Genomic DNA, 22234 nt, shown 5'->3' with positions numbered 1-22234 from the left:
CTCTCCATTAGGATGCAGAGGGGGCCATAGCTGTTCAGCATAAAGCAAACACATTACCTCCTGCTCCCTGGACTTCATTACCCTTTATAGTGTCGTATGAAACCCCTCTCTTCTCCCACTGTTCCTGGTGTGTTCTGGTCACTGGAGGTCCCGAGTCTAAGAGACCTACTTCATAGTTCCTTCCAGAAACTTGTTCCAGCCACAAAGTGAATGCCCTATCTGCAACATCCTGGAAGATCTGATCCAGAAGAATTGAACCAGGAACCTTCTGCCTGACATTCAGGCACCAGGCTGGCTCTTGTAAATGCAGGTGCATTCACCGTAACTCCCTCTTCAATGACCCGATGAAAGGATTGGCACTCTCCAATACTAATCATATAGGTATCAAACACAACTTGTTTGTGGTGCTTTATTTCTGTGTGCATCAAGCAAACAAAAATCACACTATTTAAATAGATGCAAATATTCTTGCCCTTACACTCAAAGTTCACCCAGTGCCTCCTTTGCTGAGCTCTCAGACTATTTCTACATAATCCAAATTCTGCAGCAGTCCTCTTTTCATTCCTGAAGTTTCATGTCTTCAGATCCCTAAAGCCAGGACACATGGCACTTGCCTCAATACTTGCAGGCAGAAGGGACGGTATAGAAAGCATCCTATGTGGCACAAAGGCAGTGTAACTTGAACCGTTTCAATTGTTAGGATCTTATAGCAGAGCTGCAACAGGGAGGCGACGGTAAGTAAGGGGTGTAGCGTCTGGGAGGTGTAACCTCATTGTAGAACACGCCCTTGTTAAACTATTATGTCCTACTCCCCAGCTTTGAAGGTGAAAAGCAGAGAGAACACCTTTCAGGAGCAACAAGCCTGAACAAATGCAATAACAATAAGACTGACTGACTAGGGAGGGGCTGGAGAAGTCCTGTGTACTAGGCGTTCTCCCGATCAAGAAAAAGACATTACTACTGTTGAGTTTCACATGGTCATGAACGGGCCTCAGCGCTCCACTTGTTTTGTTTTGATCTTCGCTTTTACTCTGGTCCCTCCTGTTTTCCATAGGGTGGAGGGAGGAAACCTGGTACTCAGGACCCACTGTAGACCTTGCCTAAGAAGCCGGCCTTGACCGACACAAGAAAGTCAGCTCCCGGTACTTAAGGCCGTGCGGTTTGGATCCGCGATGTCCAAAGATCCATGTTTTACCCGAACCCCACAGCAGGTCCCGGGACAGCCGGCTGTTGTCATCAGTCACGTGGAGCAAGTGTACTGGAAACTGGACACACACTACCGGAGAACGGGCAGATCGCAAGCGGGGTTCGGCTAAAGGCACTTCCCATGTACAGTTCATGCAACTCCTTGACGGGAAGGGTGACAATTTGGGGCGCGCATCGAGGCTTGGCCACTCCCTGTACCCGGAGCTACGTCTGCGCCCGGGATCCCCCGCCGGTACCTCCCACCCCTACTACACCCGGGTCCGCTCCCGTGCACGGCTTGCTCTGACCTGGCATGATGGGCTGCCGGCGGCTCCCGGGCCAGGGCACTTCCTCGTCGTCTCCCCTGGGCACCAAGCCCCGCCCCGAGCCCAAAGGAGGAGGAGCCCCGCCAGGGAGCCTCCCACAGTACGATGTCATTCCCCAAGTTAGGAATGCGCGGTCTCTGGCGTTTGACAGCGCCGGTGTCCGTAGACTGGAAGGCGGCAGCAGCAGCCCCTCCTCCTCCTCCTCCCCAACGATCTCAGCCTCCCTCCACCGCACCATCCGTGGACTGGTGGAAAAGCACTGATCACCTTCTAGGCCATAGATCTTTCTGAATTTGCTTCATAATCTCTACTGCATCTGCAATGGAAGGTGGACATTTTAGGGGCTCCGTCTTCCGCCTTGTCCGCATCTCCAAACAGTCACAAAATCAGTCCCCAACACCACCCTTCACAGAACTTAATCTGGGTAAATGGGCTACTGGAAAACTGTCTACCATCTCTGCTATTAAAAGTACCTCCTGCTATTTCTATGAGCCTGTGTGGTCGGCAGGACCTATTTTTTGCTTCCACTGCAGCTGCACCCCCCCCCCCCTCGAAGCTGCTGCCCTAGGCATCTGCCTAGTCCTGCCTAAGGGTTGAACCGGTTTTGTTCCATTTTATAGAAATTACCACTATGGGAAGATTACCGGAGGAAGGGTTTATTTTATTTCAGGTTAAAATGTTGAGCTTACTGCCAATCAGATTTAAGATTAAGGCACACGAGGACAGGGATCCTCCACTGGAGCTGGGAAAGCCAAAGAGGTGGGGGATCCTCTGGAGACTGGTAAAGAGGGGTGGGGTTGGGATGCTGGGCCACACTGCTATGGCAGTGCCTCTTGAAGTGGGTCTAAAGCAAGTGGCAGAAGGCACATTTTTGAGCTTGGTACTTGGCACTTTTAACAGTTGGCAGATTAGACAATTTGCCCACGTCCAAATCCAGGACTGATTATTGCACTTTACTTTCTGATGATATAGGCCGTGATAGGACTCGGTGCCCTGACTCAAATTCTAATGGAGGAGAGAGAGATGAAGATTGAGTAATTTAGGGATCAATTCTGTCAAGAAAGCAATGGGATCAGAGCCTTCTGATGATTCATGTAGTCCAAGAATCAGTTGGTGCAATATAAAATCTTCATAAAGTACTTAATTTATAGATGAAGCGTCAATCAGCTGCAAGGCACCAACTGCTATGAATGTCAATGCGATATGAAACTATTGATACAGTCATATTTACATGGACTGTTATGATGGTGCGATGATTGAGATAAGGGTGCCTATATGTGTTTGCAATATACAGTTTGGGGCACTGAATTATTTATGAGCCGTTTTACCACAATGTTTTTCTGGATGGTTGGAACTGCTTATTGTGTTATTGCCTGTCCAGGCATATTTATTTGATAGCTGATTATCTCCCATATACTTTTTGAGCTTTTCAACAAAACCATGAGATTGCAGTTCCAGTGAATCAAGATGTTTACGAACATCTGCAAATTGAGCATTCAGAGATTCAATTTTACTGCAAACAGCTTTAGTAGCTTCAACTTGCTCAATCATCACAGATTTAAATGAGCGTATTTCTTTCATAGTAACATAGTAAGTGACGGCAGAAAAAGACCTGTACGGTCCATCCAGTCTGCCCAACAAGATAAATTCATATGTGCTACTTTATATGTATACCTGACCTTGAGTTGTATCTACCATTTTCAGGCCCACAGACCGTAGAAGTCTGCCCAGTACTAGCCCCGCCTCCCAACCACCAGTGCTGCGATCAGCGCCAATAATCAATTACTGGTGCGTAACTCCTAAATAAGGGCAATTAAATTGGGAGTTACGCACACATCACATTTTATAACGATGTGCGCAGAAATCCCATAGTGTGTAATCATAAGTAGCTCGAGTTGTGACTCACTCGCTTTCGACACCATTTTTTTTTCCAGCATGCTCGGCTCTGGTTTAGGCCTTTTCCCACTCAGAGGTCAAATCAGTTGATCAGGCTTGTCATTTTTGCTTGTAACCATCATTAATCGATAGCAAACAATGATCAGAGGGCTGCTGCAATGACTAAAAAGAGTAAAACCGATTTTCTGATATAAAATTTGGCCCTGAGGAGAGGAGCACTCACCCCATGCAGCTACTTGGAATCAGGGGCGTAGCTAGGTGAGGCCACGGGAGCCTGGGCCCCCGCAAATTTTGTCGCTGCCCTGCTCTTTCTTCTTGCTGACGTCCTCCTGTGCACGCTCCTTTATGTGAAACTGAGCATGCTGTCTCTTCTCCAAGCTTAAAAGCCCTACCCCCTTTAGCCTTTCCTCACAGAGAAGTCGTCCCATCCCTCTTTCATTTTTGACGTCCACTAGACCATTAATGGGTGTCGGGGGTAGGGTTCCAGGGGTTATCTCTGGGGCTGGGGGGTAAGGGGTTTGGGGGCTTCGGGGTCATGAATTAAGGAGTCTGAGGGCATTTGGAGCACAGGGTGACCTGAAGTGAAGTGCTGCACTTCATCTCAAATCACCGTCTTCTCTGAAGCCAGCACAAAGTTATGGGTCCTCTACCACCACCTCAGCCTTGGCATTGGGGTCTTGGCGTTGTGCTCAGACTTTCGCTCTTCAGCACACGTCTCTGCACTGGGTGGAATAGTGAATTAGCCTTATAACCATTTTACTTAGTGCAGGGTTAGCTGATGCACAAACCTCTTTTTCTGTTTCGTGCGCCCAAATATTGTGTGCTAAAGCTGTGCTAACCTCATACAAAGCCTGGGTGCACACTGGTGCCCTTTTACCAAGTGGTCCCATGTTATGTCAGTATTATTCAGGGGTGGCCTAGTGGTTAGAGCACCAGGCTTACAATCTAGAGGTGGCCAGTTCAAATCCCACTGCTGCTCCTTGTGATCTTGGGCAAGTCACTTAACCCATACCTCAGGTACAAACTTAGATTGTGAGCCCTCCTGGGACAGAGAAACATCCAGAGTACCTGAATGTAACTCACCTTGAGCTGCTACTGAAAAAGGTGTGAGATATATATATATATTATTTGTTGCATTTGTACTCACATTTTCCCACCTATTTGCAGGCTCAATGTGGCTTACATGGTGCCATGTTGGCTTTTGCCAATTCCGGCATGAACAAATATAAATAATAAATATATGCTAATGCAAACGCACTAACTGGATAATGGTCTCCACGCCCATTCCCTGCCCATGACATGCCCCCTTCCAAAAAAGAAATTGTGTCCTAACAAATTACTGCAAAATGCTTTATTGCTTTTTTGTTCTGAGCCTTTTTTCCCCGTTAGCGCTTAATGCAATTTACTAACAGGAGTAAGGACCAGGAGGGAGAGGCAGAGTAGCACAACCTATTATGACTCCAGAAGTCTGATGTAGTGCATTGAGAAATTGGCTTCAGTTCCAATTCAAGTCTTTTCCCAAACCAGCTGCTCCTTTATTATTCCCAGTACAGTGTCGCTTCTGATACCTCCTTGACTTTCCACTATGCGGTTTCATCAGCGCCTCATTGGCTCACTTCTTGCAAGCGGGACAGGGGAAGTTATTAGTGCAACTGCGAACTGTCCATGATAGAAACCAACTCCCTCTAAAGGGGATATTTTTCAAACTCTCGGAAAGCTCAAGACGGTCCTTCTTTTTCCGCCCTATGGTACGAGCAGCTGTGCATTGGACGAAGCAAAAGCTGAAACGAAACGGGTTCCAGCCTAGCTCAGGACTGACCTTGAGCTGTGGCCATAGCTCCGGGGGTCATGAAAACCTGAAAAGCACCGTGAGAAGGTAGAGAAAGGCCGCCAGACGCGGTACCAGACAAAGTTCCCGAGATCGAGCCGAAACGTCACCCTGCTTCTCCCGTCCATCACCGGACGCAGACTCGTAACTTTAGCAAAGTTTCTCCTGGCGATGGAGGTCGGTGGTTTTTGCTGCCTCTGCCCTCTCCAGTCACGATCCCTCCCCGTGGGTCCTACTTACAAATCCGGTACACCATCCTCCATCCGTGGCAGCGCTCCCCTTGCACGAACTGGACCACGATCAGGCTGCAGGCGCCGCTCCCGGTTCGCTGAACGGAGGCCAAAACCGAGGCCGGGATCTGCCTGCATTACCAACAATTACCAGCGGGGGGCGAGGAGAATTTTTTCTCCATTACAAGAGAACAAATGGTTGTTTGATGACAATTCTTCTGTTCTGTTCCAAGAATTCTCAATACTTGCATGAAATAGATCCTCTGGCATTCAGTTTATCAATTCGTTCATACCATCCAATCAATCAATCAATCAATCAATCAATCAATCAATCAAGTTTACAAGTATCCACTTGTTACATGAAAAACAGGGGTGCATAAATATAGAAAAATTATACACTTAATAAAGGCAAAAACAAGTAACTAACATTGGATCATATAATAATTCCCTTCCTCAGACCACAAAAGTAGGGAGAGTGGCTACATACATGAGGAGATCAAATGAAGGAAAAAGGTAAAGCTATCAAGCTTTATCAAAAAGTAGAAGAAAAGACCATAACCTGCAATTATCCACAAGTACTGAATTACTACACCGTAATGTCAAGACGACATAACATTATTGGACATCCTTTTTAAACTTAAAAAAGATTTCACCTGTTCAAGCACAAAGATTTTATCCCCAAATATCTTATAATACATTTACAAGGGTATGCCAGCAAAAATGTTGCCCCACGCTTCTTAACTTCTTCTCTCATACCTAAGAAAAGCTTTTGTGTATCCTGGGAACAACCAAAGTTTTTAACCACAAAACTTTTGCTGTGCATTTTTAAAATACATTATCATAATCACATTAAGGTCTTGCTTGAATACAAACAAAACCAGTAGTGTAGCTCTATTAGGAACCTCAGACAATGAATCCTCCAATATTAAGGAAAGATCTTTTAAATCTTTACATTCTTGTTTGTTGCCTTCTTCACATTTTTCAGAGTCCCCCTGAGATCAATTTTGTAGGTAAATAGTATATCTTGTTAATTGGAGGAATAAGCTCAGAGGAAAATTTTACATTTTCAATAAGATATTTCTTGAACAATTCCAATGGGAGAACTCTGACAGGCCTAGGAATGTTGAAAATTCTCAAGTTCATACATCTGTTGAAATTTTCAATCTGCTCAATTGGGACCTTGGGGCGATGGTGTCTGAAGATCTCAAGGTGACGAAACAGTGCGAAAAGGCGATGGCCGCAGCCAGAAGGATGCTAGGCTGCATAGAGAGAGACATAACCAGCAGAAGACAGGAGGTGTTGATGCCCCTGTTAAGGCACCATTTGGAGTATTGTGTTCAGTTTTAGAGGCCTTATCTCGCTAAGGATGTAAAAAGACTTGAAGCAGTTCAGAGAAAAGCAACTACAATGGTAGGGGGGTTTACGTCGAAAAACATACGTGAAGAGACTTACTGACCTAAACATGTATACTCTGGATGAAAGGAGAAACAGGGGTGATATGATACTTCAAATATTTGAAAGGTATTAATCCGCAAACAAACCTTTTCCATAGACCAGAGGGCATGAATTGAGGTTGAAAGGGGGCCAGCTCGGGAATAATGTCAGGAAGTATTTTTTCACTGAGAGGGTGGTAGATACCTGGAATGCCCTCTCAGGAGGTGGTAGAGATGAAAATGGTAATGGAATTCAAAAATACATGGGACAAACACAAAGGAATCCTGTTCAGAAAGATCGGATCCAAAGAAGCTTAGCGGAGATTAGGTAGGAAAGCCAGTGCTGGGCAGACTTCTAAGGTCTGTGCCCTGACTGAGGCTGAATAGATTTGGATGGGCTGGAGTGGAGCTTTTCAGGGGCTTTGACAACAACTTCAGAAATCTTGGAACAGAGCCAGTGCTGGGCTGACTTCTACAGTCTGTGCCCTAAAAATGGCAAGGAGAAATCAAGATCAGGTATACATATGATGTTTCACTTCATACCATATATAATGAGTTTATCTTATTGGGCAGACTGGATGGACCATACAGGTCTTTATCTGCCGTCATCTACTATGTTACTATGTTGTACGTGTTCTGCAAAATCCAGCTTCAGCTTATCCACTGATTGAGAGGTCATTCCCACTGTAGCAACCAAGTTCGTGGTGTCTTACATTGATTTTGTAACAGCAGTATTCAAATTCTGTTGAGGAGCAACCTAGCGGTTAGTGCAGCAGACTTTGATCCTGGGGAACTGGGTTCAATTCCTACTGCAGCTCCTTGTGACTCTGGGCAAGTCACTTAACCCTCTGTTGCCACAGGTACAAATAAGCACTTGTATATACTATGTAAACCGCTTTGAATATAGTTGCAAAAACCACAGAAAGGTGGTATATCAAGTTCTAATCCCTTTCTATTGCTTTCTAAAGGATATCCAATGTTACCACTGTGGGGGGAGTTATTATTATTATTAGCATTTGTATAGCGCTACCAGACGCACACAGCGCTGAACACCTGACACAGAGAGACAGTCCCTGCTCAATAGAGCTTACAATCTAAAAATACAGACAGACAAGACAATTAAGGGTGAGGGAAGTACTGGGTGAGAAGGAACAAGGGGAGGGCAACTGAGTACTGGCTAGGAGCCAAAAGCAGTGGTGAAAAGGTGGGTTTTCAGCATAGACTTGAAAACAGGTAGAAATGGAGCTAGACATATAGGTCCAGGAAGTCTATTCCAGGCATAAGGTGCCGCGAGGGAAAAGGAATGAAGTCTGGAGTTAGCAGTGGAGGAGAAGGGGGACAACGAGAGATTTGTCCAGTGAGCGGAGTTCACAGGGAGGAATGTAGGGAGAGATGGGAGAGGAGAGGTAATGGGGGGCTGCAGAATGGATGCATTTAAAGGCCAGTAAGAGAAGTTTGAACTGTATGCGGAAGCGGACTGGGAGCCAGTGAAGTGACTTGAGGAGTGGGCTAGTGTGGGTATACCGATTTTGGTGGAAAATAAGTCGTGCTGCAGAATTTTGGACAGACTGGAGAGGAGAGAGATGGCTGAGAGGAAGACCAGTGAGAAGTAAATTGCAATAATCCAAACGAGAGGTGACAAGGGTTTGGACAAGGGTTCTGGTAGCGTATTCAGAAAGGAAGGGGCGGATTTTGCTAATGTTGTAGATAAAGAAACGACAGGTTTTGGCAATCTGTTGAATATGGGCAGAGAAGAAGAGAGAGGAATCAAAGATGACTCCAAGGTTACGAGCCGAGGAGACAGGGAGGATGAGAGAGCCATTAACAGAGATAGAGAATGGGGGAAGAGGGGAGGTGGATTTAGGGGGAAAAATGAGAAGTTCAGTTTTAGTCATGTTTAGTTTCAGATGGTGTTGAGACATCCAAGCGGCAATGTCAGACAAGCAGGATGAGATTTTGTCATGGATTATGGTTGAGATTTCAGGGGTGGAGATGTAGATCTGAGAGTCATCTGCATAAAGATGGTATTGAAAGTCATGAGATGAAATCAAGGTACCAAGGGAAGAGGTATAGATGGAGAAAAGGAGGGGTCCAAGGACAGAACCCTGGGGGACACCAACTGAAAGTGGGATGGAAGTTGAAGAGGAACCGCCAGAGTGAACACTGAAAATGCGAAGTGAGAGGTAGGAGGAGAACCAGGAAAGAACAGAGCCCTGGAATCCTGGAGTTAACTTTGCTTCCTCCCCCTTGCTCGAACTCTCCGTCACGGTTCCCATGGGAAAGATACTTCTACCACCTACCCCAGCTCTAGCGACTTTCGCAAGGTTGAGGCCGGCCATCTCAACCTGCTCCATGGCAGGACACAGAAGGATAGCTGGGGGGGGGGGGGGGGAACAATGTATTATCATGCTCTAATGGATCAGTGACTCCTCCCACTGCTCCCAAAACAGAGCTTATTCCAGTCTTCTTCTGTGGGCGCTGAGTTGTAAAGTGGTCAAGTGTTTGCTGTGTCAGGGAAGATGCCAGAGTCAGTGGAGGTAAAACTCTAACAGTCCCCTTTCTTTTGGTATGAGGCAAAGTGGTATTGCTGCAAAAAAAAAAAAAAAATCAGCACAACTCTCAGACCTGCTCACCATGCTCAGCTTGCAGTCACCAGCTTGGCAACTCCCCATCCTGATGCCCGTTATGTCGATTGTTAAAAGAAATGAATCACTAGGGTTTGAAATGTATTAGAATGTTTGTGAAGATACTCAGAAAATTAATTTAAAAGATTGTTAAAAATACAGGGGCAGACTTTCAATTATCCTTCTGTATCCACTTAAAGCTAGACACCTACCTTAGCTGTACATTTGTGTGACAATGGGTAAAGAGACAAGGCAGAACATTTAGGGGATATAAAAATAGATTTATGCATAGTAATGGCTTCTCTTAAATTTCTCCTGACTACATGTGCTTAAACACATTTACATATAATACTTTAAAAATATTTTTTTATTATTTCATTTGTACCCTGTGCTTTTCTGACTCATGGCAGGCTCAGTGTGGCTTACATATTATATACAGGTACTTATTTGTACCTGGGGCAATGGAGGGTTAAGTGACTTGCCCAGAGTCACAAGGAGCTGCCTGTGCCTGAAGGGGGAATTGAACTCAATTCCTCAGGACCACAGTCCACCATCCTAACCACTAGGCCACTCCTCCTCAAATTACTACATACGAATAATTCCAGATTTTGCTGTTTTATGCTTCAAATACATTTGGATTTTGACTGCTGTGTTTAGTGATGATCAGGCTGTTAGTTTCATGTTACAGCAAACATTGCTTTACTGAAAGTAGAAATTAAGGTATATAATTTGGAAGATTTAGCTCCTGTTCCCCTTTTCCCCCTTTAACTTTATTTTCCTTTACATTTTGCATGACCACATTGTTGCATAATAGGCTCATGTTGCAGCTAATGATCCAAGGGAAGCTCCTCATACCTTCCCGTTGACTATTAATCGCTATAAAGTGTGCACATAAGAAAGTGTCTATACTTTCCACCTAATCAGGCAAATCAGCCTGTACTGTGTACATTTGAAAATGCAAATATGCACTCTCTGTTAAAGGCCTTTGTCCTAACTAAACCTCTGGGAATGCCTTCTCACCCAGTTGAATCCTACGTTCCCTTTTAGCCGGAATGAGATCAGCTTTAAAACAGACTACTTTACCTTAGCAAGTGGTTTTGGAAAGTGGCTTCCCTGTTCAAAGCAGTATTTGGCATTACATATTATTTGCCACTAGGTGGCACTTTTGCTCCTTGGAATAAACACACTAATGTAAAGGATGCCATTGCACAATACCTTTCTGCCTGGTTCATAGTGGCATACATTGTAATATAGGGTTTAACTGGGCAGGAGAAGCTGCTGCCTGATTAAACCCCACTGAGCTAGTCGATTGCTGATATTCAGCATCCCTTCCACTTAAACTCAAAGAAGCGAAGAGGGAAATACGGCTAGTGAAAGTGTGAGCGGAAGAAAAAAATGGCTAAAGATGTAAAGAGAGGTGACAAGACCTTTTTCAGATATATTGGAGAAAGGAGAAGAGATAGGAATGGAATTGCGAGACTGAAAGTTAATGAGAATGGCTATGTAGAGAGTGATGAAGATAAAGTGAACGTGCTAAACAATTATTTCTCTTCAGTGTTCATGGAGGAAATTCCTGGAGAAGGACTGCAGTTGTGTCAGGTTTCTTGTGGAACCTCTGGGTTAGTGAGCCCTTGGACCACTGCCGAGGAGTGGAAGCGGCAGGAGAATCACCCAAACACAAGACAAGGCAGAACAGACGTACCGGCAAACCCAGGACCGGAACTCCCAGATGGAGACTGCAGCCGAGGCAACTCAAGCTGGAGCAAGCAGGACAGGAGATTTGCCCAAACTTCACCTGCACTTGACCGCCGTTCCTCAGGGGTTGAGCCCCTGGGTGCAGGCGGCCGATAAGACTCACCTTCTTAGGCTGAACCGCAGGAAACAGCAGGAAGAAGAAACCAGAAAGCAAGCCGGGTCTGGGCAGGCAGCAGACAGTAGAAAAAAACCAGGAGACAGGCCAGGTCTAGGCAGGCAGCAGACAGTCGAATAAACCAGGAGACAGGCCGGGTCTAGGCAGGCAGCGGACAGTCGAATAAACCAGAAGACAAGCAAGGTCAAAGCTGTAACCGGGAAAAACACAGCAGCACTGCAACTCGCTCTCACCAAAGGAAACTGCTCTGAGGACCACTGTTGCAAGGCAAACTAGAAAACTTCCCAGGTGATTAATAAAGGCAGCATACAAGGGAGTTCACCAGGTACGGGTACTGCTTGGTTCCAAAAAACTCCCAAAACAATCTGGAAGGCTGGAAGATCCAGACCGGACCAGAATATCTTCTGGAACATGGGAAATGGCAAGCCATCTGTTCACAGCAGCTACCAGGTCTAACCACCGGGGGGCAAGGTGACTGAGAGCAAGGAACCTGGACACAGCCGTGACAGGTTGGCTGCCAAGGGAACGTCTGGGAATGGAGTGGATACTGCGCTGTTTATGGACGAAAGAGTGTATAAATAGCTGGAGAATCTGAAGGTGGACAAAGCTATGGGGCCAGATGAGATACATCCCAGGATACTGAAGAGCTCAGAGAGGTCCTGGCAGGACCTCTTAAAGATTTAAGCTTGAACATCATGGACTATTGGGCTAATGCATTTCAACTAAAACTCAACAAAGAAAAAACACACTGTCTCATCCTCTCATCCCAACACAGAGCGGACAACCCACAATCATCAATACCCCAGATTACACCCTCCCTATCTCAGACAGCCTGAAAATCCTCGGTGTTACAATGGACAGCAACTTAATACTAGAGAGCCAAGTGACATCTACGACAAAGAAAATGTTCCACTCAATGTGGAAGCTCAAACGCATGAAGCAATTCTTCCCGAGGGAAACATTTCACAACCTGGTGCAATCAATGGTACTAAGCCATGTAGACTACTGCAATGGAATTTATGCGGGATGTAAAGAACAAACCTTAAAGAAACTTCAGACCGCTCAAAACATGGCAGCTAGGCTTATCTTCGGAAAAACACGATTTAAAAGCACAAAACCCCTCCGTGAAAAACTACTCTGGCTCCCAATCAAAGAACGCATTGCTTTCAAAATCTGCACTCTGTTTCACAAAATCATCTAGGGTGAAGCCCCGGGATACATGACAGACTTGATCGACCTACCAACTAGAAACACATCCGAATCAACACAAACGTACCTAAATCTGCACTACCCAAGCTGCAAAGGACTCAAATACAAATTAACCTACACATCCAATTTTTCCTACATAAGCACACAACTTCTGGGTCGGCGGACATACCTGGATATTCAGCCATCTATCTTTAGGTCCTACAAAGTTGCAATAAACGAATCACCTGATTTATACTAACATAATGATACTAGCAAGATGATTTAAACAAAAGTGAAACCTGCTCATGTATTTTATTTTATTTCATTTGATATTCTGTATGTACTCTGATATCGGTTCTAAAGTAGTGCTGGGTGCTGCTGAGCTGTTTACCATCACTGTGCATCACTACAAACATCTAACAAAGAGGGGCAGTCAAAGTAGACATTTTTGTATTCCAAGAAGGTACAAACATTCGCTGTTTTTAGATTCCAGTGTGAACAATGGTAGTCCTGCTGCTTTAATCTTGCACTTTTGAGAAAAAGCAGTTGTTATTATTTATTTCTTTATTTACATTTTGTTTATGCCCTTCTGTAGTAGCTGAAGGCGAATTACATTCAGGTACAGTAGTATGAAGGTTTCTTTCTCCACAGATACATCTGGAGAAGAACCTTTTCTCAGGTCAGACTTTGATAATCTATTAATACCACATGCCTGGGGAAACAGAGGCACATATTCAGCGGTTTTTCTAAGGAAAAATGTGGATTGTTATATCCCAGTGCATACATAGAGCTGAAAAAGGAATTGAAAGGCCCTTTAATGCCTTTTTTTTCTAACAGCAGCTTGGTAACAGATCAATAACAGTAAGCTATCATGTCTTTCCTGTCCATTTACTTGGCTTTATTCACTTTGTATATGTCTCATAGTAAATCACAACTGAATGGTTTACAAAGCAAAACCTTAAGACATTCCAGCACGGTTTGCAATATGAACCCTCCTATCTTTCTATGCCGAAATATAGAATTAAAAAACAAACAAACAGGATTTCAGTTTCTTCTAAAATTGTAAATATGTTTTCCCTCAGGGTTGTGGTAAAGCACTCCAAAGGCAGGGACCCAAAGGCACCATTTTGCGTGAATGAGGGTTGACTAGGATATGGAGTAGTCAATATAGCAGGTCCTACTTGGAATGTAACAATATGGCAATCTGTCCTACAGTGCCTTGTAAACTTTGAACTTCACTTGCAATTCTGCTGGAACCAATGAACAAAGGAGCCAAGCTGTTCAGATCCAGGAGGGAGATTTTAGGTCAGTTCTGGATTTCTGGCAGCCATATGGTGCATTATGGGACCTGCAGCATTGATTTCAATGGGTAGAATCAAGGGAAAGATTGTAAGAGCCTATGGAAAGAGACTATATAGTATGCATACTAACTGAATCTGCAGAGGTCGGGTGGAGATGGGCCATTGTGGTGGTGATGTCATCTACACTCAGCATCAAAAGACCATCACTACTGCATCATACTGCAGGGGCACACCCAAAGGGGCATATCTTGCCCCTTTGGAAGCCCCTTCAGATTACTGAGGAGTGTTGAAGGACACCAAGAGAGTCTTGTGACACTGGGTGCTTCTTTGTAGTCTTGGAGCCTGGTGATAAGTGGGAAGGTGGTGCTTTCGTACGTATGGTTGGCTATTTTTAACTATGCAATGGGCAAGAGGAAAGTGAAAGTACAAATCCCTTCTGCTCCTCCGTCAGCTACTAAGGGACTGATGGACAGGCACATGGTTGTGAGCATGCTTGGAGCAAATAAAATGGAAACCTCTTTGGAAGGGGCCTCTTTAAATTTCTCAGTCACAGCTATATCAGTGCGCTAGTACCCAGTGTAGGATTTATAGCACTGTCTTTTCATAAGTGGGTTAGGGCTGTTATAGTGCGGTAAGTTTGCTGTATACAGTAGGTTTCCAGTGTCTTTTGCAGGGTTTTGTGTTATTTTACAAAGCGTCTGGCCTATTTGAAAGCAGGTTGTGAGACGAGGGCCACCAAAGGCAGCCCTTATCACCCAAAATAATGGTCAGGACTAGTGGTATTCACAGCCTGTAGGGTAGTGGTATCCAATCTCAGCCCTCGCCCAGTCAGGTTTTCAGGATTTGTGCAATAAATATGAATGAGATCTGTTTGCACATAATGGAGGCAGTGCATGCAAATAGAGCTCATGCATACTCATTGAGGAAATCCTGAAAACCCGAGTTGTGGCTCTTGAGAACCGAGGTAGAGCACCTCTGCTGGAGTCACTACACAAACAAAAACCTTACAATGGAAGGAGCATGTACTGTTCCTGAGGTGATAATCACAATTTTAACATTTTCTTGTATGTTGAGGTGTAAGGGGAATAGCTCTATTGTTGGGGAATATTGAATTTATGAAATAGAACTGGAGCTTCAGGATTTATATTGAGATTTTTGAACAATCCTAGAGAATCCAGACTATCATCCCAGCACCTAACTTTAGGTGACCTTTTGAGAATTACCACCTAAGCATCACATGTGTAATTAACTACCAGTTGGTGAGGGGCAGTTATGTCTGTACTTGGCAGAAAGATCTCTTAGCCCTCAGAGAATAAGTCCAATCCCTGGAGACTAGAGTGGCAGACCTGGAGGAGCTAAAGGTGACAGAGAGGTATATAGGGGATGTCTACAAGGATATAGTTGAGCACAAGCAATAAGGGCCAGGTTGGTGAGGTTGGAGGGAAGGAAGGACCGCTAACTACCCATTCCTCTTATCCAACCCTTCTATGCAGCTCCAGACCTGGTGGAAAGTTTCCTGCACACAACATGCATGAGGAACTTTTACTTAAAATTTTTTTTTTTTTTAGTATGGCCATGAAATACCTAATAACTGCATTAATACTGTATGTAATGCAGACTATGCAATCTCTGATCAATTGTACTAAGTTTTCTGTATTCAATTACGCTAGAATATGTAACTATCCCTCTGGGAACATGTAAGCCACATTGAACCTACCAATAGATGGGAAAATGTGGGGTACAAATGCAATAAATAAATAAATATATTTGTTGAATGATGCTAAATTATAATGGTGGCTTTACTGGGGAGCTGCAGGGCCACCAAGAGACATAGCCGGACCTGGGGCAGGACCGCTGCCCCCCCCCCCCCAGCCTGGCCCATTGCTCCACTCCCCCACATTTGGAATGCCGCCCCTGCCCGCCCCTTAACCTTCCTGTGTCTGACTGCTCCTCCCTCAGTTTGTCGTCTCCTGCTCCTGTGTGCTGGGACCTGGATGATTGCATTAACGTGATAACCTGCCCGGGTTATGACGTTAATACAATCATCCAGGTCCTCCTGGCACACAGAAGCAGGCAGGCAGGAAAAAGCTTGCCGGCGCCACCCCCCCCCCTCGGAGGCCAGGCCCAGGGAATTTTGCCCCCACCCCCCTCCCGGTGGCCCTGGGGAAAAGTAACTGGCTGAAGGGGGAGGGTTTCTTTATCTGGCAGGAAGGGGAGGGTTTAATTATGCATAGAAAGCTAATTCAAAAGTGTGTGTAGGGTGGGAGGTGTGTATGATGGCCATGATGTGTGGAAATATCACTTTGGTTTGCCCCATATCTAGTTTGCCTTCAGCAGCTACTCTAAATATTTCTGTCTAGAGACATCACTCCAATGATGCCATCCTACTCAGCTTTCATTTGGGACTAGCTTTGTGGTTAACTGAACTAATGACTCTTGCTATATGTTCACTTATTCTTCTAATGTTAATTTGGCAAATTGAGGGAATAACCTACTCAAATTCCTCTGCTGTCCACTCAGTTGTCAAATTTCCTTAACACATTTATACTACTTTTCCCTCAGGGTGGCCTCTTTTGACATTCAAACACCAGTACCCTTAACTCAGCAGATCATTGTACTGCAAAGGCTGTCTGTTTCTTGGTGGGTAGCCAAGCCGTTCTTTCTCTCCTTCCAGTGGTCCTATGTCCTATGACAGGCCATCTACTGTATTCCCTGCAAGCAGCTCATTAGAAATGTGTTTTTCTGGAGACCAGATGTTTTAGACGCCATCCATCAGAGATACTTTTGGAGACTACCTTGAAACAGCATGGAAATGCGAAACATGGATCTATGTCGGTGGCATCGGGTCTCCAGCATTTAAGAGCTTTACAAAAGCTAAGTACTATCTTTAAATCCTTACATAGATATAGCAGAAAGAAATCTGAAGAAATCTGAGATAGAGATATATATGTTTAATGGCTTCAGCTTGATGAAATGCTGCATAATGGCTTTTGTCAGACTGTCATAGTAATGCTTGAATGTTTTCACTTTTATACACTGTCAGCTAGCACATTTGCTTATTTCCGATCTGACGAAGAAGGGCAACCTTCGAAAGCTAATCAAGAAATGTATTAAGTTATGTCCAATAAACAAGGTATCATCTTATTTTCTTTTCCATGTTTTATTTTGTTTGATTTCTATTGATAACCTTAAGAGTGGACTAACATGGCTACCACACTCCTTGACTAAAAGAAAAAAATCTGAAAGTAAATACTAATGAAAAAATTAATTAAAAAAATAATAAGGATTAATGAGGATTACGATACCACCCCTGAAAAGTATGCTTGGCTCATTGAGTAATTTAGCCAAATAGGGGCGGGTACGCTTATCTGATAGATCCTACTATGACTTCCTGATCCATTTGATCTTATTGATCTTTAGAGAAAATAGATTGATATAAAGAAGCTGAGCATATTTTGACTTATATGACTGTGAGCTCCCTAAAATCGAGTGTAGTACCGGAAGACTGGAGGGTAGCCAATGTTACTCCGATTTTTAAGAAGGGTTCCAGAGGAGATCCGGGAAATTATAGACCGGTGAGTCTGACGTCGGTGCCGGGCAAGATGGTGGAGGCTATTATTAAGAATAAAATTGCAGAGCATATACAAAAACATGGACTGATGAGACAAAGTCAGCACGGATTTAGTGAAGGGAAGTCTTGCCTCACCAATCTAATGCATTTTTTTGAGGGGGTAAGCAAACATGTGGACAATGGGGAGCCGGTTGATATTGTATATCTGGATTTTCAGAAGGCGTTTGACAAAGTGCCGCACGAAAGACTCCTGAAGAAATTGCAGAGTCATGGAATCGGAGGTAGGGTATTATTATGGATTAAGAACTGGTTGAAAGATAGGAAGCAGAGAGTAGGATTGCGTGGCCAGTATTCTCAGTGGAGGAGGGTAGTTAGTGGGGTCCCGCAGGGGTCTGTGCCGGGTCCGTTGCTTTTTAATGTATTTATAAATGACCTAGAGATGGGAATAACTAGTGAGGTAATTAAATTCGCCGATGACACAAAATTATTCAGGGTCGTCAAGTCGCAGGAGGAATGTGAACGATTACAGGAGGACCTTGCGAGACTGGGAGAATGGGCGTGCAAGTGGCAGATGAAGTTCAATGTTGACAAGTGCAAAGTGATGCATGTGGGTAAGAGGAACCCGAATTATAGCTACGTCTTGCAAGGTTCCGCGTTAGGAGTTACGGATCAAGAAAGGGATCTGGGTGTCGTCGTCGATGATACGCTGAAACCTTCTGCTCAGTGTGCTGCTGCGGCTAGGAAAGCGAATAGAATGTTGGGTGTTATTAGGAAGGGTATGGAGTCCAGGTGTGCGGATGTTATAATGCCGTTGTATCGCTCCATGGTGCGACCGCACCTGGAGTATTGTGTTCAGTACTGGTCTCCGTATCTCAAAAAAGATATAGTAGAATTGGAAAAGGTACAGCGAAGGGCGACGAAAATGATAGTGGGGATGGGACGACTTTCCTATGAAGAGAGGCTGAGAAGGCTAGGGCTTTTCAGCTTGGAGAAGAGACGGCTGAGGGGAGATATGATAGAAGTGTATAAAATAATGAGTGGAATGGATCGGGTGGATGTGAAGCGACTGTTCACGCTATCCAAAAATACTAGGACTAGAGGGCATGAGTTGAAGCTACAGTGTGGTAAATTTAAAACGAATCGGAGAAAATTTTTCTTCACCCAACGTGTAATTAGACTCTGGAATTCGTTGCCGGAGAACGTAGTACGGGCGGTTAGCTTGACGGAGTTTAAAAAGGGGTTAGATAGATTCCTAAAGGACAAGTCCATAGACCGCTATTAAATGGACTTGGAAAAATTCCGCATTTTTAGGTATAACTTGTCTGGAATGTTTTTACGTTTGGGGAGCGTGCCAGGTGCCCTTGACCTGGATTGGCCACTGTCGGTGACAGGATGCTGGGCTAGATGGACCTTTGGTCTTTCCCAGTATGGCACTACTTATGTACTTATGTACTTCAATTTATAATTATATCCGGTGCATTTGATTATCTGGATGCTTTACAGAATAGCATGCAGCGAGATGCGAGTGCAAATTTTTAAGACTGCCAATTAACATCAATAATTGGTTGTTAGCACCCAATTACTGATGCTTCTGACCATTAACCAATTTATTTGCACACACAACTCTCCTATATGCGCACTAAAGTTGGGCACAAACATTTGGACATGATATATATGGAATCTGGGAAAATATCGCTTGATAAATAGGAGATATGTTAAGCCAGAAAACAGTACAATATTAGTTTTGGTCAAGAATACTTTCATGGAAAGGGAATGGGACTTGATTTACCACCTTTCAGTGTTTTTTTTGCAACTACATTCAAAGCAGTTACTTGTACTTACTTGTACCTGGGGAAATGGAGGGTGAAGTGACTTGCCCAGAATCACAAGGAACTGCAGTGGGAATTGAACTCAGTTCCCCAGGATCAAAGTCCACTGCACTAACCACTAGGCTACTCCTCCACTAGCAACATTCCATGTAGAATTTCAAATAGCGAAAGGGAAATGGAACTTGATATTCTGCCTTTCTGTGGTTTTTGCAACTACATTCAAAGCAGTGTGATAGTATATACAGGTACTTACTTGAACCTGGGGCAACGGAGGGTTAAGTGACTTGCCCAGAGTCACAAGAAGCTGCAGTGGCAATCGGACCCAGTTCCCCAGGATCAAAGTCTGCTGCACTAATCACTAGGCTACTCCTCCACTGTTGTAGGGTTATTTTCTTTATCACAGTCCTATTTGTCATTTCGGAAACTCCCAAAAACGTATCTTTTTTAAACATTTTATATTTAAAATTATTTTAAAAAATTTTGTTTCCCATAAGTTTAATCTGGGCTTCTTTGATTGGAACCCGCTTAGAATGGTTGAGGTGTTAGCTGGCTACAAGTCTGGAGGTAACGTAATCAGGTTTTTGGACTTTTCTCATATTTTCTTTCTGAAGTTACTGTGTTTTTTACTTTTCAGGGCAGTACAGAACCCAGTATCATTGTGCCTTAACACATATGCTCAATAGGAGGAAATATTTTTTCACTCAATGAATAGTTAAGCTCTGGAACTCTTTGCGGTTAACGTACCTGGGTTTAAAAAAAGGATTGGACAAGTTCCTGGAGAAAAAGTCCACAGTCTGCTATTGAGACATACATGAGGAAGCAACTGCTTGCCCTGGGATTTGTAGCATGGAATGTTGTCAATCCAGGTCACAAATACCTGGCAAGATCCCAAAAATGTTCAATACATTTTATGCTGCTTATCACAGAAATAAGCAGTGGATTTTCCCCAAGTCATTTTAATAATGGTCTATGGACTTTTCTGAATCGTTTTAAATTTACTACTTTGTAGTTTCATCGCATGCCCCCTAGTCCTAGTATTTTTGGAAAGAGTAAACAAACGATTCGCGTCTACTTGTTCCACTGTTGTATCTTGGCTTCCACTTACACTTCATACTAGAGCTACTTTGTGTAAACTGTAAAGTGTACCAATATAAGTTTAATTGTGTGCCAAAACTATGAATGTCAACTATGCTGACAGATCGGCACAAAAAATGAGAAAAACAAAAGCTTGGAGTAGATGGGAAACAGAACTAAGAATGAAGAGGTAAATATTTGTTTACAAAATTCTTTATTGCACTTCTAGTTTGTACCAGTATGCAAAAATATGTTTTTTTTTTTTTTTTTTTTACATGTTTATAAAAAGGAATGCAACTTGAAAGAAATCCTGGATCACATACTTGTTACTGCTGTGACTTAAAAGAAGTAAATATATTCATTGTTACAGCTCCAGTGGAATCTACAGAAATACAAACTTATAATGCATTGGCTCAGATTATTTTGTGTGAGTAACTCTCTTTATGTGACAGCGTTACATATCTGACTTTGATAAAATCTAGAAACATTTCCCTGGGACAGTCTGCTACAATACAAAATCTTCATCTACAGGTGAATATTAAAGATTTTGTTTTCTTCCATGGGGCTTTTAAGGCACATTGTATATTTAGATTTTGGTCAGTGGAAGGCCCCTGCATCTGGAAACAGGCTACCCAGGCATGTGAGATCCCTGCTTCTTCTGAGCTCCTCGATCTTGTCTGTAGACCTCCACCACATGGGTTCCACTCACTGTATATATCCTGTTGCATCCTGATATGGCTCGTTTGTCTGATACAGTCTGTGCATTGTTGGATTTGCTCTGAGAGTGGCATTCCCTGGAAACCATAGGCCTTGTGATATCTCTAATTTGTGACTCTTGACTTCTGGAAGAAATGGGAAAAAAAAGAAAGAAAATGTCTCAATATTATAATATTTCAGCTCCATTTCATATTTTTTTGTAGTACAGTGAATGCTTCATAATTTAAGATCCTTCTCTACTATTTTAAGCGATATGTCAGCCTGACGGTCTTTGGCAGGCACACAGTGCAGGACCACAGCTCCATATATGTGGGGGTGGGGGAACGACTCAGGAAGTACATTTTCACGGAAAGGGTGGTAGATACCCGGAATGCCCTCCTGCAGGATGTGGTAGAGATGAAAACGGTAACGGAATTAAAAAATGCGTGGAATAAACACAAAGGAATCCTATATAGAAGGCATAGAACCAAACAAGCTTAGAAGTGATGAGATGGCAACACCAGTAATTGGGAAGCGAAGCCAGTGCTGGGCAGACTTCTACGGTCTGTGCCCTGATCATGGCTGGACAGATTCAGTCAGCTTCAGTAGCTGGAGAATAAGGTCAGTGCCCTAAAAATGGCAAGGACAAATCAAGATTAAGTAGTATCACATCATATCTTATACTATAAATTTATCTTATAGACTTGCCTACTAGAAACGCAAAAAGATCAGCATGCACATTCCTCAATCTCCACTACCCTAACTGCAAAGGGCTAAAATATAAATCCACATACGCGACCAGTTTCTCCTACATTTGCACGCAGCTATGGAACGCACTACCGAAGGCCATAAAAACAACGCAAGACCTAACTATCTTCCGAAGGCTACTGAAAACAGATTTGTTGTTGTTGTTACATTTGTACCCCGCGCTTTCCCACTCATGGCAGGCTCTATGCGGCAGGCAATGGAGGGTTAAGTGACTTGCCCAGAGTCACAAGGAGCTGCCTGTGCCGGGAATCGAACTCAGTTCCCAAGTCCACCACCCTAACCACTAGGCCACTCCTCCACTCTCAAGAAAGCATACCATAAACAGCCATCTTAAATACTAAATAATAAGACTTTCTCCGAGGACAAGCAGGCTGCTTGTTCTCACTGATGGGTGACGTCCACGGCAGCCCCTCCA

At 43.9% G+C, this 22234-nt stretch overlaps 2 protein-coding genes across 5 annotated transcripts in view; both read right to left on the bottom strand.

The window, feature by feature from the left end:
- The window catches only part of CARD19 (caspase recruitment domain family member 19), a 33200-nt gene extending 27639 nt beyond the window's left edge, over positions 1-5561 (bottom strand). The window contains exon 1 of one of the 2 annotated variants that reach the window (XM_030205735.1): positions 5476-5561. In XM_030205735.1, coding sequence (XP_030061595.1) covers positions 5476-5491 — 16 coding nt within the window. In that variant the 5' untranslated portion in view covers positions 5492-5561. Of the gene's footprint in view, positions 1-1493; positions 1594-5475 lie in introns of those variants that run through there. The other variant, XM_030205736.1, reaches the window with a different exon arrangement.
- Positions 5562-20556: 14995 nt separating this feature from the next.
- Positions 20557-22234, bottom strand: part of SUSD3 (sushi domain containing 3) — an 82444-nt gene continuing 80766 nt past the window's right edge. For 2 of the 3 annotated variants that reach the window (XM_030207523.1, XM_030207521.1), the window contains one exon: positions 20557-21197. In XM_030207523.1, the coding sequence (XP_030063383.1) occupies positions 20984-21197 (214 nt within the window). In that variant the 3' untranslated portion in view covers positions 20557-20983. The remainder of the gene's footprint in view (positions 21198-22234) is intronic. The other variant, XM_030207522.1, reaches the window with a different exon arrangement.

The sequence above is a fragment of the Microcaecilia unicolor genome, chromosome 6 (assembly GCF_901765095.1).
Source record: "Microcaecilia unicolor chromosome 6, aMicUni1.1, whole genome shotgun sequence".
Taxonomy (NCBI): Eukaryota; Metazoa; Chordata; class Amphibia; order Gymnophiona; family Siphonopidae; genus Microcaecilia; species Microcaecilia unicolor.
The sequence above is the reverse complement of the archived record's forward strand: the minus strand, read 5'-3'. Positions and strand labels throughout refer to the sequence as shown.